The 18,074-nt window shown below is 43.0% G+C and overlaps 1 protein-coding gene across 2 annotated transcripts in view; it reads left to right on the forward strand.

The window, feature by feature from the left end:
- SEL1L3 (SEL1L family member 3) overlaps positions 1–18,074 on the forward strand; it is a 50,534-nt gene that overhangs the window by 6,440 nt on the left and 26,020 nt on the right. For both annotated transcript variants that reach the window (XM_058193210.1, XM_058193211.1), the window contains exons 6-9: positions 14,361–14,493; positions 16,086–16,215; positions 16,771–16,917; positions 17,340–17,551. In XM_058193210.1, coding sequence (XP_058049193.1) covers positions 14,361–14,493; positions 16,086–16,215; positions 16,771–16,917; positions 17,340–17,551 — 622 coding nt within the window. The remainder of the gene's footprint in view (positions 1–14,360; positions 14,494–16,085; positions 16,216–16,770; positions 16,918–17,339; positions 17,552–18,074) is intronic.

The raw sequence follows: 18,074 nt of genomic DNA on the forward strand, positions 1-18,074 counted from the left end.
ATTCTGTTGTTAAAGTGTTCAGTTTTGGCGATAGTTCTGGTCTTTTAAAGTCAATATCGTGTCCTGTGACTTTAAAGTGTTGGACCAGGGAAGAAGTTGGTTCCTCTTTTTGAATGAGTTCTTGTGTTCTTCAATCGTGCACTTATTCTTCTGTTGGTTTGTCCAATGTATGTGGTGGGGCAGGCGGTGCATGGGATTTCATATACTCCTTGATTTTCTAACTCAATTTTGTCTTTGGGGTTTCTTAGGATGGTGGATATTTTTGGTTTGTGCAGAATGCTGTCTTGATGTTATGTTTGTGGAGGATCTTGCTGATTCTGTCTGTGGTGCCTTTTATATATGGGAGGAGGGCTGTGCCATTTTCTTGCTCTCTGTCTTGGGTTTTAGTGGGGGTTCTTTTGGATTAGTTTGGTAATCTTATTTCTCTGGAATCCATTGGATGTTAGTACGTTTGTGAGAGTGTGTAGTTCGGTTTTAGGTGTTGTTCGTCAGCTAAGCATTTTGTTCTAGAGATGAGTGTCTTGGCTCTGAGTTGATCTGTGCTGGGTGGTGGTGTGAGTGCATGCAGATAGCGGTTTGTGTGTGTTTTCTTCTGGTAGATGGTGTGTCCTAGGGAGCCATTGGGTTTCTTGTAGACTAAGACATCTAGGAAGGAAGTTGGTTGTTAACTTCTGTTTCCATGGTGAACTGTATTTTGGGGTGTAGGCTATTGAGGTGTGTGAGGAAGTTTTCAAGTTTTTCTTTCCGTGTGGCCAGATTATGAAGGTGTCGTCACGATCTGAGCCAGAGTTTGGGTTTGTGATCAGATTTTTCTAGTGCTTGGGTTTCAAAGTGTTCCATGTAGAGGTTGGCAATGACAGGTGAGAGGGTGATCCCATGGGTGCGCCTTCTATTTGTTTGTATTTTTGTCCGTTATAGATGAAGTATGTGTTGGATAGGCAGTGGTTGGTCAGATCTAGTATGTGCTTGGGGGTTATATTTGTTTTGGATAGCTGTCAAGGCTTCTTTGATTGGCACTTGGGTGAAGAGGATATGACATCAAAGCTCACGAGTAGGTCGCTGGGCTGTAAGTTTTGTTTCTTTATGATCTCTATGAACTGGAATGAGTTTTTACGTGTGAGGCGATGGATTCTGCATAGGGCTGTAGTTGTTTGGCGAGAAATTTGGCTAGGTTTTGTAGAGGTGAGCCTATGGAGCTGACTATGGGTCTGAGTGGGGGTTCCTTCTTTGTGTATCTTGGGAGGCCGTAGAGCTTAGGGCATCTGGATGATTTCTCTCTGGGAATGATTCTTTGTTGGATTTCTTCGCTGATGGGGAGGCTTTTATTTTGGATCTAGTGGTTTTTCTAGGTAGGTGGTGGGGTCTGTTTTAGGGGCTTGTATGCAGGGTCTTGGAGTAGGTTGGTTAATTTGGTTTGGTAGTCAGATGTGTTCATAACCACCGTGGCGTTGCCCTTGTCTGCTGGTAGGATTATTATGCTGGTATCTTTTTCAGGTTAAGTAGTGCTGTCTGTTCCTCTTGGGTAAGTTGCTTTTGGGTGGCTTGCTGCTGCAGAGGATGTTGGTGATTTCGAGTCTGATTTTGTTAGCGCCATCGGGGTTGATTTTGGTCAGGCTGGTTTCAACTCCGCATATAATGGTCTCAGTGGGGATGTATTTGGGAGTGACTGCAAAGTTGAACTTTGGAAAGGACATCGGTTTCAGCTTTGGTGAGGATCCTATCTGAGATGTTATGCACTGTTTGTTTCATGTGTTGCTGTGAGGGTGGAGGGGTTTGTTTCATGCTTCTTGTAGTCTTCGGAGTTTGTTGGTGCGTGTCTGTCTTGAGGGTGGTCTGTGTTTCGCCTCCAGACGGCAAGTTGTTTTGGATTTGTCCCAAAGTGCCGGGTGCATCTTGTTGCTGAGTTTGAGGTGAAGTGTGAGGAGATCTTTGTTGATTTGATCTAGGAGGAATCTTTTGTGTGAAGTTCATTTCTGATTAAGGCCAATTCTGTTCTTTTTAGGATGCGCTTGGTGGCTGGAGAGTTGGAGTGGAATTTCAATTGGAAGCATTTGGGGATTAAATTTTCATCGCGGCAGTTTCGTAGGAATGCGAGGTCACATAAAATGGAAGCTCTTGGACTTCTAGTTTTCATAGGTCCTGGTCAGATGGTGGATTTCTCCCGAGAGGTGCAATATTTGTTTTCTGAGGTTTTCACGGGTGTTTGTATATAGGTCTTTGGTTGTTCGGGTTTTCTCCGTAAAATTGAAGTGTCTTGGCGACGCTTCGACGAAGTCTCATTCGTCATCTTCAGGCTTCAGCTTCAGGTTTCTGGGAGCAATGTGATCGCAGCTGTTTCTTCCTTTTAACTGCTTGTTGGATTTCTTCGCTGATGGGGAGGCTTTTATTTTGGATCTAGTGGTTTTTCTAGGTAGGTGGTGGGGTCTGTTTTAGGGGCTTGTATGCAGGGTCTTGGAGTAGGTTGGTTAATTTGGTTTGGTAGTCAGATGTGTTCATAACCACCGTGGCGTTGCCCTTGTCTGCTGGTAGGATTATTATGCTGGTATCTTTTTCAGGTTAAGTAGTGCTGTCTGTTCCTCTTGGGTAAGTTGCTTTTGGGTGGCTTGCTGCTGCAGAGGATGTTGGTGATTTCGAGTCTGATTTTGTTAGCGCCATCGGGGTTGATTTTGGTCAGGCTGGTTTCAACTCCGCATATAATGGTCTCAGTGGGGATGTATTTGGGAGTGACTGCAAAGTTGAACTTTGGAAAGGACATCGGTTTCAGCTTTGGTGAGGATCCTATCTGAGATGTTATGCACTGTTTGTTTCATGTGTTGCTGTGAGGGTGGAGGGGTTTGTTTCATGCTTCTTGTAGTCTTCGGAGTTTGTTGGTGTGCGTGTCTGTCTTGAGGGTGGTCTGTGTTTCGCCTCCAGACGGCAAGTTGTTTTGGATTTGTCCCAAAGTGCCGGGTGCATCTTGTTGCTGAGTTTGAGGTGAAGTGTGAGGAGATCTTTGTTGATTTGATCTAGGAGGAATCTTTTGTGTGAAGTTCATTTCTGATTAAGGCCAATTCTGTTCTTTTTAGGATGCGCTTGGTGGCTGCAGAGTTGGAGTGGAATTTCAATTGGAAGCCTTTGGGGATTAAATTTTCATCGCGGCAGTTTCGTAGGAATGCGAGGTCACATAAAATGGAAGCTCTTGGACTTCTAGTTTTCATAGGTCCTGGTCAGATGGTGGATTTCTCCCGAGAGGTGCAATATTTGTTTTCTGAGGTTTTCACGGGTGTTTGTATATAGGTCTTTGGTTGTTCGGGTTTTCTCCGTAAAATTGAAGTGTCTTGGCGACGCTTCGACGAAGTCTCATTCGTCATCTTCAGGCTTCAGCTTCAGGTTTCTGGGAGCAATGTGATCGCAGCTGTTTCTTCCTTTTAACTGCTAGTGGGGTTTGAACTGATTGGGTGGGAGCTTGGCTGTGCTCTGATTGGATGGGGTTTTTCTGTGCTCTGATTGGCTGGGGGTGTGTCCTGTGTTGGTGGGGGCTTGGTTGTGCTCAGTCTAATCTGTGCTGCAGGGGGATTTGAGCTGGTGAGCTGCACTGCTGCTGTTTGGCTTCGTGTTCGTGGTCGTGCTACATCTTCGTAGTGGGTGTCAGTCTGCTGCATGTATGGATTGGAGGGGTTTGAAGTGGCTAATGTTGCAGCTGCGGTCTGGCTTCTGGTCCTTGGTCGTGCTTCCTGATCAGTGTGGGTTTGGGTGTGCTTTCTGGGTGGATGTGTGGTGGTGACATCCTGTGTGGACCTCGTGAGTGTGGGTCTGGTGTCATTCCTCGTGTTAGGGACACGTTTGTCAATAAGGGCAGGTTTCAAATGGCTGGTAGGCGGAGGTATCATCTCGCTTGTTCATGCTGTGTGGGCGTTTTCTATCTCGATGGCTTCTCTGATTATTCTGTTGTTAAAGTGTTCAGTTTTGGCGATAGTTCTGGTCTTTTAAAGTCAATATCGTGTCCTGTGACTTTAAAGTGTTGGACCAGGAAGAAGTTGGTTCCTCTTTTGAATGAGTTCTTGTGTTCTTCAATGCGCACTTATTCTTCTGTTGGTTTGTCCAATGTATGTGGTGGGGCAGGCGGTGCATGGGATTTCATATACTCCTTGATTTTCTAACTCAATTTTGTCTTTGGGGTTTCTTAGGATGGTGGATATTTTGTGGTTTGTGCAGAATGGTGTCTTGATGTTATGTTTGTGGAGGATCTTGCTGATTCTGTCTGTGGTGCCTTTTATATATGGGAGGAGGGCTGTGCCATTTTCTTGCTCTCTGTCTTGGGTTTTAGTGGGGGTTCTTTTTGGATTAGTTTGGTAATCTTATTTCTCTGGAATCCATTGGATGTTAGTACGTTTGTGAGAGTGTGTAGTTCGGTTTTTAGGTGTTGTTCGTCAGCTAAGCATTTTGTTCTAGAGATGAGTGTCTTGGCTACGGAGTTGGTCTGTGCTGGGTGGTGGTGTGAGAGTGCATGCAGATAGCGGTTTGTGTGTGTTTTCTTCTGGTAGATGGTGTGTCCTAGGGAGCCATTGGGTTTCTTGTAGACTAAGACATCTAGGAAGGGAAGTTGGTTGTTAACTTCTGTTTCCATGGTGAACTGTATTTTGGGGTGTAGGCTATTGAGGTGTGTGAGGAAGTTTTCAAGTTTTCTTTCCCGTGTGGCCAGATTATGAAGGTGTCCTCTACCTATCTGAGCCAGAGTTTGGGTTTGTGATCAGATTTTTCTAGTGCTTGGGTTTCAAAGTGTTCCATGTACAGGTTGGCAATGACAGGTGAGAGGGCTGATCCCATGGGTGCGCCTTCTATTTGTTTGTATTTTTGTCCGTTATAGATGAAGTATGTGTTGGATAGGCAGTGGTTGGTCAGATCTAGTATGTGCTTGGGGGTTATATTTGTTTTGGATAGCTGTCAAGGCTTCTTTGATTGGCACTTGGGTGAAGAGGGATATGACATCAAAGCTCACGAGTAGGTCGCTGGGCTGTAAGTTTTGTTTCTTTATGATCTCTATGAACTGGAATGAGTTTTTTACGTGTGAGGCAATGGATTCTGCATAGGGCTGTAGTTGTTTAGCGAAAAATTTGGCTAGGTTTTGTAGAGGTGAGCCTATGGAGCTGACTATGGGTCTAAGTGGGGTTCCTTCTTTGTGTATCTTGGGGAGGCCGTAAAGCTTAGGGCATCTGGATGATTTCTCTCTGGGAATGATTCTTTGTTGGATTTCTTCGCTGATGGGGGAGGCTTTTATTTTGGATCTAGTGGTTTTTTCTAGGTAGGTGGTGGGGTCTGTTTTTAGGGGCTTGTATGCAGGGTCTTGGAGTAGGTTGGTTAATTTGGTTTGGTAGTCAGATGTGTTCATAACCACCGTGGCGTTGCCCTTGTCTGCTGGTAGGATTATTATGCTGGTATCTTTTTTCAGGTTAAGTAGTGCTGTCTGTTCCTCTTTGGGTAAGTTGCTTTTGGGTGGCTTGCTGCTGCAGAGGATGTTGGTGATTTCGAGTCTGATTTTGTTAGCGTCATCGGGGTTGATTTTGGTCAGGCTGGTTTCAACTCCGCATATAATGGTCTCAGTGGGGATGTATTTGGGAGTGACTGCAAAGTTGAATCCTTTGGAAAGGACATCGGTTTCAGCTTTGGTGAGGATCCTATCTGAGATGTTATGCACTGTTTGTTTCATGTGTTGCTGTGAGGGTGGAGGGTTTGTTTCTGGCGTTCTTGTAGTCTTGAGTTTGTTGGTGTGCGTGTCTGTCTTGAGGGTGGTCTGTGTTTGGCTCTCAGGCGGCAAGTTGTTTGGATTTGTCCCAAAGTGCGGGTGCATCTTGTTGCTGAGTTTGAGGTGAAGTGTGAGGAGATCTTTGTTGATTTGATCTAGGAGGAATCTTTTGTGTGAAGTTCATTTCTGATTAAGGCCAATTCTGTTCTTTTTAGGATCGTTTGGTGGCTGCAGAGTTGGAGTGGAATTTCAATTGGAAGCATTTGGGGATTAAATTTTCATCAGCAGTTTCGTAGGAATGCGAGGTCACATAAAATGGAAGCTCTTTGGACTTCTAGTTTTCATAGGTCCTGGTCAGATGGTGGATTTCCTCCCGTAGAGGTGCAATATTTGTTTTCTGAGGTTTTCACGGTGTTTGTATATAGGTCTTTGGTTGTTGGGTTTTCTCCGTGTAAAATTGGAAGTGTCTTGGACGTTTCGTGAAGTCTCATTCGTCATCTTCAGGCTTCAGCTTGCGAGCAATGTGTGATCGCAGCTGTTTCTTCCTTTTAACTGCTAGTGGGGTTTGAACTGATTGGGTGGGAGCTTGGCTGTGCTCTGATTGGATGGGGTTTTCTGTGCTCTGATTGGCTGGGGTGTGTCCTGTGTTGGTGGGGGCTTGGTTGTGCTCAGTCTAATCTGTGCTGCAGGGGATTTGAGCTGGTGAGCTGCACTGCTGCTGTTTGGCTTCGTGTTCGTGGTCGCGCTACATCTTCGTAGTGGGTGTCAGTCTGCTGCATGTATGGATTGGAGGGGTTTGAAGTGGCTAATGTTGCAGCTGCGGTCTGGCTTCTGGTCCTTGGTCGTGCTTCCTGATCAGTGTGGGTTTGGGTGTGCTTTCTGGGTGGATGTGTGGTGGTGACATCCTGTGTGGACCTCGTGAGTGTGGGTCTGGTGTCATTCCTCGTGTTAGGGACACGTTTGTCAATAAGGGCAGGTTTCCAAATGGCTGGTAGGCGGGAGGTATCATCTCGTTTGTTCATGCTGTGTGGGCGTTTTTCTATCTCGATGGCTTCTCTGATTATTCTGTTGTTAAAGTGTTCAGTTTTGGCGATAGTTCTGGTCTTTTTAAAGTCAATATCGTGTCCTGTGACTTTAAAGTGTTGGACCAGGAAGAAGTTGGTTCCTCTTTTTGAATGAGTTCTTGTGTTCTTCAATCGTGCACTTATTCTTCTGTTGGTTTGTCCAATGTATGTGGTGGGGCAGGCGGTGCATGGGATTTCATATACTCCTTGATTTTCTAACTCAATTTTGTCTTTGGGGTTTCTTAGGATGGTGGATATTTTTGGTTTGTGCAGAATGCTGTCTTGATGTTATGTTTGTGGAGGATCTTGCTGATTCTGTCTGTGGTGCCTTTTATATATGGGAGGAGGGCTGTGCCATTTTCTTGCTCTCTGTCTTGGGTTTTAGTGGGGGTTCTTTTGGATTAGTTTGGTAATTTTATTTCTCTGGAATCCATTGGATGTTAGTACGTTTGTGAGAGTGTGTAGTTCGGTTTTAGGTGTTGTTCGTCAGCTAAGCATTTTGTTCTAGAGATGAGTGTCTTGGCTACGGAGTTGATCTGTGCTGGGTGGTGGTGTGAGAGTGCATGCAGATAGCGGTTTGTGTGTGTTTTCTTCTGGTAGATGGTGTGTCCTAGGGAGCCATTGGGTTTCTTGTAGACTAAGACATCTAGGAAGGAAGTTGGTTGTTAACTTCTGTTTCCATGGTGAACTGTATTTTAGGGTGTAGGCTATTGAGGTGTGTGAGGAAGTTTTCAAGTTTTCTTTCCCGTGTGGCCAGATTATGAAGGTGTCGTCACGTATCTGAGCCAGAGTGTGGGTCTGGTGTCATTCCTCGTGTTAGGGACACGTTTGTCAATAAGGGCAGGTTTCCAAATGGCTGGTAGGCGGAGGTATCATCTCGTTTGTTCATGCTGTGTGGGCGTTTTCTATCTCGATGGCTTCTCTGATTATTCTGTTGTTAAAGTGTTCAGTTTTGGCGATAGTTCTGGTCTTTTTAAAGTCAATATCGTGTCCTGTGACTTTAAAGTGTTGGACCAGGAAGAAGTTAGTTCCTCTTTTTGAATGAGTTCTTGTGTTCTTCAATCGTGCACTTATTCTTCTGTTGGTTTGTCCAATGTATGTGGTGGGGCAGGCGGTGCATGGGATTTCATATACTCCTTGATTTTCTAACTCAATTTTGTCTTTGGGGTTTCTTAGGATGGTGGATATTTTTTGGTTTGTGCAGAATGCTGTCTTGATGTTATGTTTGTGGAGGATCTTGCTGATTCTGTCTGTGGTGCCTTTTATATATGGGAGGAGGGCTGTGCCATTTTCTTGCTCTCTGTCTTGGGTTTTAGTGGGGGGTTCTTTTTGGATTAGTTTGGTAATTTTATTTCTCTGGAATCCATTGGATGTTAGTACGTTTGTGAGAGTGTGTAGTTCGGTTTTTAGGTGTTGTTCGTCAGCTAAGCATTTTGTTCTAGAGATGAGTGTCTTGGCTACGGAGTTGATCTGTGCTGGGTGGTGGTGTGAGAGTGCATGCAGATAGCGGTTTGTGTGTGTTTTCTTCTGGTAGATGGTGTGTCCTAGGGAGCCATTGGGTTTCTTGTAGACTAAGACATCTAGGAAGGGAAGTTGGTTGTTAACTTCTGTTTCCATGGTGAACTGTATTTTAGGGTGTAGGCTATTGAGGTGTGTGAGGAAGTTTTCAAGTTTTTCTTTCCCGTGTGGCCAGATTATGAAGGTGTCGTCTACGTATCTGAGCCAGAGTTTGGGTTTGTGATCAGATTTTTCTAGTGCTTGGGTTTCAAAGTGTTCCATGTAGAGGTTGGCAATGACAGGTGAGAGGGGTGATCCCATGGGTGCGCCTTCTATTTGTTTGTATTTTTGTCCGTTATAGATGAAGTATGTGTTGGATAGGCAGTGGTTGGTCAGATCTAGTATGTGCTTGGGGGGTTATATTTGTTTTGGATAGCTGTCAAGTCTTCTTTGATTGGCACTTGGGTGAAGAGGGATATGACATCAAAGCTCACGAGTAGGTCGCTGGGCTGTAAGTTTTGTTTCTTTATGATCTCTATGAACTGGAATGAGTTTTTTACGTGTGAGGCGATGGATTCTGCATAGGGCTGTAGTTGTTTGGCGAGAAATTTGGCTAGGTTTTGTAGAGGTGAGCCTATGGAGCTGACTATGGGTCTGAGTGGGGGTTCCTTCTTTGTGTATCTTGGGAGGCCGTAGAGCTTAGGGCATCTGGATGATTTCTCTCTGGGAATGATTCTTTGTTGGATTTCTTCGCTGATGGGGAGGCTTTTATTTTGGATCTAGTGGTTTTTCTAGGTAGGTGGTGGGGTCTGTTTTTAGGGGCTTGTATGCAGGGTCTTGGAGTAGGTTGGTTAATTTGGTTTGGTAGTCAGATGTGTTCATAACCACCGTGGCGTTGCCCTTGTCTGCTGGTAGGATTATTATGCTGGTATCTTTTTTCAGGTTAAGTAGTGCTGTCTGTTCCTCTTTGGGTAAGTTGCTTTTGGGTGGCTTGCTGCTGCAGAGGATGTTGGTGATTTCGAGTCTGATTTTGTTAGCGTCATCGGGGTTGATTTTGGTCAGGCTGGTTTCAACTCCATATGATGGCCTCAGTGGGGATGTATTTGGGAGTGACTGCAAAGTTGAATCCTTTGGAAAGGACATCGGTTTCAGCTTTGGTGAGGATCCTATCTGAGATGTTATGCACTGTTTGTTTCATGTGTTGCTGTATATAGGTCTTTGGTTGTTCGGGTTTTCTCCGTTGGAAGTGTCTTGGCGTTGTTCTATTGAGTCTCATTCGTCATCTTCAGGCTTCAGTCTAGTGAATGTGAGATGTGTGATCGCAGCTGTTTCTTCCTTTTAACTGCTAGTGGGGTTTGAACTGATTGGGTGGGAGCTTGGCTGTGCTCTGATTGGATGGTTTTTTCTGTGCTCTGATTGGCTGGGGTGTCCTGTGTTGGTGGGGCTTGGTTGTGCTCAGTCTAGTCTGTGCTGCAGGGGATTTGAGCTGGTGAGCTGCATAGCTGTTGTTTGGCTTTGTGGTCGTGCTACATCTTCATAGTGGGTGTCAGTCTGCTGCATGAATGGAGGGGTTTGAATTGGCTAATGTTGCAGCTGCGGTCTGGCTTCTGGTCCTTGGTCGTGCTTCATGATCAGTGTGGGTTTGGGTCTGCTTTCTGGGTGGATGCGGTGGTGACATCCTGTGTGGACCTTGAGTGTGGGTCTGGTGTCATTCCTCGTGTTAGGGACTCGTTTGTCAATAAGGGCGGGTTTCAAATGGCTGGTAGGCGGGAGGTGTCATCTCGTTTGTTCATGCTGTGTGGGCGTTTTTCTATCTCAATGGCTTCTCTGATTATTCTGTTGTTAAAGTGTTCAGTTTTGGCGATAGTTCTGGTCTTTTTAAAGTCAATATCGTGTCCTGTGACTTTAAAGTGTTGGACCAGGGAAGAAGTTGGTTCCTCTTTTTTGAATGAGTTCTTGTGTTCTTCAATGCGTGCACTTATTCTTCTGTTGGTTTGTCCAATGTATGTGGTGGGGCAGGCGGTGCATGGGATTTCATATACTCCTTGATTTTCTAACTCAATTTACACGGGAGAAAACCCGAACAACCAAAGACCTATATACAAACACCCGTGAAAACCTCAGAAAACAAATATATATATATATATACATATACATATACATATATATATATATATGTAGGTCTTTGGTTATTCGGGTTTTCTCCCGCGTAAAATTGGAAGTGTCTTGGCGACGTTTCAACGAAGTCTCATTTGTCATCTTCAGGCTTCAGCTTCGTGCTTCTGGGAGCAAATCACCCGCGAAAACCTCAGAAAACATATATATATATATGCAGGTTTTGGTATGTTCGGGTCTTTTCCCGTGTAAGATTGGAAGTATTTAGGCAATGTTTCGACGAAGTCTCATTCGTCATCTTCAGGCTTCAGCTTTGTGCTTCTGGGAGCAACGTGTGATCGCAGTTGTTTCTTCCTTTTTAACTGCTAGTGGAGCTTTGAACTGATTGGGTGCGAGCTTGGCTGTGCTCTGATTGGATGCGGGTTTTTTGTGCTCTGATTGGATGGGGGTGTGTCCTGTCTGGGTGGGGGCTTGTCGCTGGGACAAACACCCGCAAAAAACCTCAGAAAACAAACACACACACACACACACACACACACACACACACACACACACACACATATATATATATATATATATATATATATTTTCTGAGGTTTTCGCGGGTGTTTGTATGTAGGTCTTTGGTTATTCGGGTTTTCTCCCGCGTAAAATTGGAAGTGTCTTGGCGACGTTTTGACAAAGTCTCATTCGTCATCTTCAGGCTTCAGCTTCATGCTTCTGGGAGCAATGTGTGATTGCAGCTGTTTCTTCCTTTTTAACTGCTAGTGGGGGTTTGAACTGATTGGGTGGGAGCTTGGCTGTGCTCTGATTGGATGGGGTTTTTTTGGTGCTCTGATTGGTTAGGGGTGTGTCCTGTTTGGGTGGGGGCTTGGTTGTGCTCAGATTAGTCTGAGTTGCAGGGGGATTTGAGCTGGTGAGCTGCATTGCTGTTGTTTGGCTTCGTGTTTGTGGTCGTGCTACATCTTCATAGTGGGTGTCTGTCTGCTGTATGTATGGATTGGAGGGGCTTGAAATGGCTAATGTTGCAGCTGCAGTCTGGCTTCTGGTCCTTGGTCGTGCTTCCTGATCAGTGTGGGTTTGGGTCTGCTTTCTGGGTGGATGTGTGGTGGTGACATCCTGTGTGGACCTCGTGAGTGTGGGTCTGGTGTCATTCCTCATGTTAGGGACTCGTTTGTCAATAAGGGCAGGTTTCCAAATGGCTAGTAGGCGGGAGGTATCATCTCGTTTGTTCATGCTGTGTGGGCGTTTTTCTATCTCGATGGCTTCTCTGATTATTCTGTTGTTAAAGTGTTCAGTTTTGGCGATAGTTCTGGTCTTTTTAAAGTCAATATCGTGTCCTGTGGCTTTAAGGTGTTGGACCAGGGAAAAAGTTGGTTCCTCTTTTTTGACTGAGTTCTTGTGTTCTTCAATGCGTGCACTTATTCTTCTGTTGGTTTGTCCGATGTATGTGGTGGGGCAGGCAGTGCATGGGATTTCATATACTCCTTGATTTTCTAACTCAGTTTTGTCTTTGGGGTTTCTTAGGATGGTGGATATTTTTTGGTTTGTGCAGAATGCTGTCTTGATGTTATGTTTGTGGCACATAACTGAGTTTTCTTCTTCAGCCCACCTACTTATTTATATTTTACATTTCTTTGATTATGGAGAATTATAGAGCGATTGTAGTATTGTTTCATGCCTTTGAAAATAATTGTCCCTATGATAATGCTGCAGACTTTGTTACTGAAACTTAACTTTATATGATACTTTACATTCAATAGGAAAAACACGGTATCCGATAAAGTATTTTATTTACATTGTCGTGTAAGACTCGGGGTGAGCAGAGAATGCCCTTTGAGTGATGATATCCACAGTTTTGGACTTGTCTCAAATCACATCTCAGATCTCAGATGAACGGAATTGGAAGGGACCTTGGAGGTCATCTAGTCCAACCCCCCACCCAAGCAGGAGACCCTACACCATTTTCTGACAGAGGGCAGCCCCAGTTCTCTTCTTGAAAGCTTCCAGTGATGAAGCGTCCACAACTTCTGGTGGCAACTTCTGTTCCACGGATTGATTGCTAACATAATGCTAATACACCTTCATTCTTAAACTGCTTCTTCTTTGTGTTATTTCCAAGTAGAGGTATGCCTTGACTTATGACAGTCGGTTTACTGACCATTCAAAGTTACAACGGCAGTGAAAAAAAGTTGACCTAGGACCGTGTTTCACACTTACGACCGTTGTAGCATCCCCACGGTTTTGTGACTTGCAATCTGATGCTTGACACCTGACTCACAATTAATGACGGTTGTAATGTCTCGGAATCACGTGATCTCGTTTTGCAACTTTCTTTCTTTCTTCTTTTTTTCCCCAAACATATTTTTTAATTAAGTTATTAAGTATTATGAACTACAAAATACAAAAGTAAAAAAAAAAACCCAAAAGCAGTGAGGAGGGAAGGGAAAAGGGGAAAGAGAAGTGAGGAAAGCTAGGGAAAAGAGAAGAAAATGCAGTAACTCTCCCTGTTGCAGTAGAATAAGGCATTAGCATCAAATCGCATCTTCTTATTTTTTCCGTAATAATATGAACAAGTCATTTCTATAAAGATCTATCCAACCGATCTGTAAAACCCCAAGTCAAAATTACATTCTTTTCCACATCAAGCAAGAAGTTCAGAAGTGGTTTCCGTGTGAAGGGATTTTGGAATAAATAAGTGAAAATATAAGCTTAAATCTCACCTTTAAATTAGGGTGAGAGTGAAAGCAGGAGAGACTTCTATTTTATTTTTGTGTGAGGTTCTTTTTACTATTTGGATTGGGACTTTTGAAATAAATAAGCGATGGGTGACTTTTCGATTAAGGTGAGAATTAAGATAGGAGAGATTTTTGTTTTTAACTTTTTTAATGGCTTTTCTTTTCTTTTCTTATTTTTTTTCTATGTGAAATGGGATTTTGAAATAAATAAGTGATGGGTGACCTTTTTAATTAAGCTGAGATTTAAGCCAGGAGACAATTTGACCTTGTTTTTATTTTATTTTTTGGTTATAGGTCTTCGATAAATATTAGAGATAATTGAGTTGTATTTTGTTTAATGGAAGAAGGGTGGGGCGACAAAAGGGACAAAAAATATAGTAATTTGATTTGACGAAACATTTTCCAGAACAAAGAGATGGAACAAATGTTTTTTAAAGAAAAGGGCTATTATAAATTTGAAGAGGGGAAAATATTGGATAAATGATACAATGAGAAGGTGAAATTTGAAACATGTTAAAGTATGTACCCGACTGATATCTTGTTCAATAAAGATTTGTATGCTTTGTTTTTGTTTTTAAAAAATAATAAAAAAACTTGTTGTTTTTTTTTAAAAAAAGAAGAAGAAGCGGTTTCTATGTGGAAACGAAAGCCCTTATGTTTTTTTTGCGACCTTCTGACAAGCCTAGTCCACGGGGAAAGCAAAGTAACACAACACAAGTTCCTAATTTAAAAATTGCCAGGGATTTGCACAAAAAGTTGTAACATGGGGGCAAAAGTCACTTAACAGCAGTGATGGGATTCAGCCAGTTCGCACCACTTCGGGAGAACCGGTTGTTAACTTTCTGAGCAGTTTGGCAAACTGGTTATTGGAAGAAATCATTAGACAGAGAACCGGTTGTTAAATTACTTGAATCCCACCACTGCTTAACAGATTTCTCCCTTAACAACATAAATTTGTTGGCTCGATTGCAGTCGTAGGTGGAGGACTGCCCGTAATTATTTAGTCCAGTTGGGACACCCCCGTCCGCCGTGTGTTATTGCAGGATGAATAAATTGTGATCTCACAAACGTTTTCTCTTACAGACAAGCGTCCAATATTTAATTGTGCAATCCTGCAGCATTCCAGAGCTGCAATGCAGGATGGGGTTTCTCTGTCTTTACCATTCTGTCTTTGGCTCTTTTCAGAATGGAAATCTAAAAACAACGATTTGTCTTCTTTTCTAGTTTTCAGCAAGATTTCTACTACGATGACACTGACGGGTACTTGGTTTTGGGGGGCAGCGGATACGTGTCAGGAATCAAAGGATATTTTGGATCAGTGAAATACTACCGTCTTAACAATTTAGAGACCAAAAGGGTGAGTACATGAAGGATGGAAATACGGAGAGGCAGAGGGAGAATAATCTCTACTTGACAAGCATTGTTTATTGTTGTGGTTTCTGATAACTCGGTAGACAGAATAGAATAGAATAGAATTAGAATAGAATAGAATAGAATAGAATAGAATAGAATAGAATAGAATAGAATAGAATAGAATAGAAAATATGGAATTGAATTGAATGGAATGGAATGGAATAGAATAGAATAGAATAGAATAGAATAGAATAGAATAGAATAGAATAGAATAGAACAGAATTTTTTATTGGCCAAGTGTGATTGGACACACAACGAATTTGTCTTGGTGCGTACGCTCTCAGTGTACATAAAAGCAAAGATACATTCATCAAGAATCATAAGGGACAACACTTAATGACAGACATAGGGTACAAATAAGAAATCAGGAAACAATCAATATCAATACAAATTGTACGAATACCAGCAACAAGGTTACAGTCATATTGTCATAAGTGGGAGGAGATGGGTGATGGGAACGATGAGAAGATTAATAGTAGTGCAGATTTAGTGAATAGTTTGACAGTATTGAGGGAATTATTTATTTAGCAGAGTGATGGCCTTCGGGAAAAAACTGTTCTTGTGTCTAGTTGTTCTGGTGTGCAGTGCTCTATAGCGTCATTTTGAGGGTAGGAGTTGAAACAGTTTATGTCCAGGATGTGAGGGATCTGTAGATATTTTCACGGCCCTCTTCTTGATTCATGCAGTATACAGGTCCTCCATGGAAGGCAGGTTGGTAGCCATGGTTTTTTCTGCAGTTCTAATTATCCTCTGAAGTCTGTGAAATTTTTCTTCTGGGTTTAATGGGAAAAGTGGGGGGGGATTTGTAACTTTGATGTTATATATGTTGATGACAGCAAGATTACTCTATGAGCAAAAATGAAAATGTACTTAAATTTCTACAATGGACGAATGGCTGCAAAAGTTGATGGAGTTAAAGTGACTACCTTGATTAAAGAAAAAAAAACCCACAATTACTTTGTTTCTACTTGGAAACCACTTCTGGACTTTGTGCTTGGGTGGGGGGAAAAATTGAAACTTTGGGGTTTTACCGATGAGATAGGTTTGTTGTTATAGAAATGGCTAATTAAAAGTTGAGGTTTGATGTTATTATCTTATTCTATTGCACCAAAGGGAGCTGGAAGTCAACACCTTTTCTTTCTTTCTTTCTTTCTTTCTTTCTTTCTTTCTTTCTTTCTTTCTTTCTTTCTTTCTCTCTCTCTCTTTCTTTCTGCTCTACACTTTTTCCTCCCCTATTTTCCTGCCATTTTCTTTTGTATTTTTGTATTATATATCATAAATTAATCAATCAATAAATATGAAGAAGAAGTAGAAGAAGTAATACAGCCTGACCAAATTGTCTGACAGTGTTGTGGGAATTAGTTGTTGAGCAGAGTGATGGCATGGGGGGAGGGGGAAAAACCTGTCCTTGTGTCTAGTTGATCGGAAACCATTTTTTAAAAAAAGTGCCAGTGTTCCCCAGAGAACATGTACAATTACTTTTTTTTAAAACTGCCAACTCTGTGATCTAAATAGACTATTTTTCCCCCCTTCCAGTTTTCTCATCCATTCCCCAACAGAGACATTTCAGAGAGAATTGAGATGTACTATCAGAAACGAGCTAATATCCAGAGCGGAGTAACTAATCACGGATTCTCACTGACATATTTTGACGAAAATCAACTGTGTAAGTAATCACCATTGATTTCATCACACTCTTATTCAGGCTAATTTCGGGCATCGGGAGAAATTGGACAAGCCTTTCTCTGAAGTGGTGTAGGGCAGGGGGTCTGCAGCCTTAAACACTCAAAGAGCCATTTGGACCCGTTTCCCACAGAAAAGAAAACACCGGGAGCCACAAAACCCTTCCCGTGCCTGACTATTTCTTGAGCGGCCACAAAACTAACACATGTAGTTGAATTAAATGTTCTGTTTTCTTCTGAAACTTTTCTTTTCTTGGATTTATCCATGGTTGGCCTACCGGGGGTTGAAAAGCTCAATAAATTGCATGCTGACAGGTGTCGCACATTGGCGGTTGTAACGCATATTTTGAGTGACAGGGAGCCACAGCAGAGGGGTAAAAGAGCCACATGCGGCTCCAGAGCCACAGGTTGCTGACCTCTGGTGTAGGGTCTCCTGTCTGAGCAGGGGGTTGGACTAGAAGACCTCCAAGGTCCCTTCCAACTCCATTCTTCTGTTAAGAAAACCATTTTCTTCTTTCTTTTATGGCAATTTTCCTCAGGCCCTCTTGACAACTATTACTTGGAACTGAGCAACAAATACAGGAGCTCTCTGAAGTGTGTTGCTTTGGACTGGGAGAAAGGACTTAGAGGAGAAGATCACAGCATGCTTGAAGATATGAAGGACACAATTCTACGTTTTCCAGAAGGTAAGGCCCTTCTTTGAGGTGACAGATAGCCAAGTTCATGGCCACTCCTGTGACGTGGCCAAACATGTCCACCAACCCACGAAGGGTTGATGGATTGTAGACATTCTTGGAAGATGAAGGCATGCTGGTGGGAGAAACTTGGGCAGAAACCATCTCACTGGCTTGATAATAGAATAGAATAGAATAGAATTTTATTGGCCAAGTGTGATTGGACACACAAGGAATTTGTCTTGGTGCATATGCTCTCAGTGTACATAAAAGAAAAGATACGTTCATCAAGGTACAACATTTACAACACAATTGATGATTATATCATATAATATATGATGATATATTATATAATATATCAATATAAATCATAAGGATTGCCAGCAACAAGTTATAGTCATACAGTCATAATAAGTTGTGTCTTACTATTTTAGTAGCCCAACCCAAGAAGGAGCTAGCGTTCAAAATCGGACGCAGGTTGTTCGAGGCAGCTGCTCAAAACCTGTCACGAACGGATGGTTTGCTCCATATCAATGCCTCCATCTTGGCCCTGAAGGATTCTAGCCATTGTGGATGTTCTAGAGCTTCTTATGTTCTTGGTGTCATCTTCGAAATTGGACTGGGTGTATCTCCAGACCCACTTCAGGTAAGATGTTGGAGATTCTGCTCCAGGATTTAGAGGGATCTGAGAGTCATCTGCTTTCATCAACCTCCCTGAAACACTGTCGTGAGGTTGTTCGCCTCTGACTGGCTGGGGAATTCTGGGAGTTGAAGTCCACGCCTCTTTAAATTGATTTAACATTGAGAAAGCCTTGATGTGGCGATAGCTAGAAGTAGAAGGATAGCTGTAGTACAGACACAGGTAGTCCTTGACTTACGATCACAGCTGAGCCCCAAATCTCCATTGGCAAGTGAGAACTTTGTTAGGGGAGTTTCGACCCATTTTACGAACTTGCTTGCCCTCGTTGTTAAGGGAATCTCCGCAGGGGTTAAGGTAGCAGAACGGTTGTAAAGTGAATCTGGTTTCCCCCATTGAGTTGGCTTGTCCGAAGGTCACAAGAAGGGATCGAGTTGTAGTGGATTCTAACCAGTGAGAGGGAGGGAGGGAGGGAGGGAGGGAGGAAGGGAGGAAGGAAGGAAGGAAGGAAGGAAGATGAGAAGGAAGGAAG

Source organism: Ahaetulla prasina, chromosome 8, assembly GCF_028640845.1.
Source record: "Ahaetulla prasina isolate Xishuangbanna chromosome 8, ASM2864084v1, whole genome shotgun sequence".
Classification (NCBI taxonomy): domain Eukaryota; kingdom Metazoa; phylum Chordata; class Lepidosauria; order Squamata; family Colubridae; genus Ahaetulla; species Ahaetulla prasina.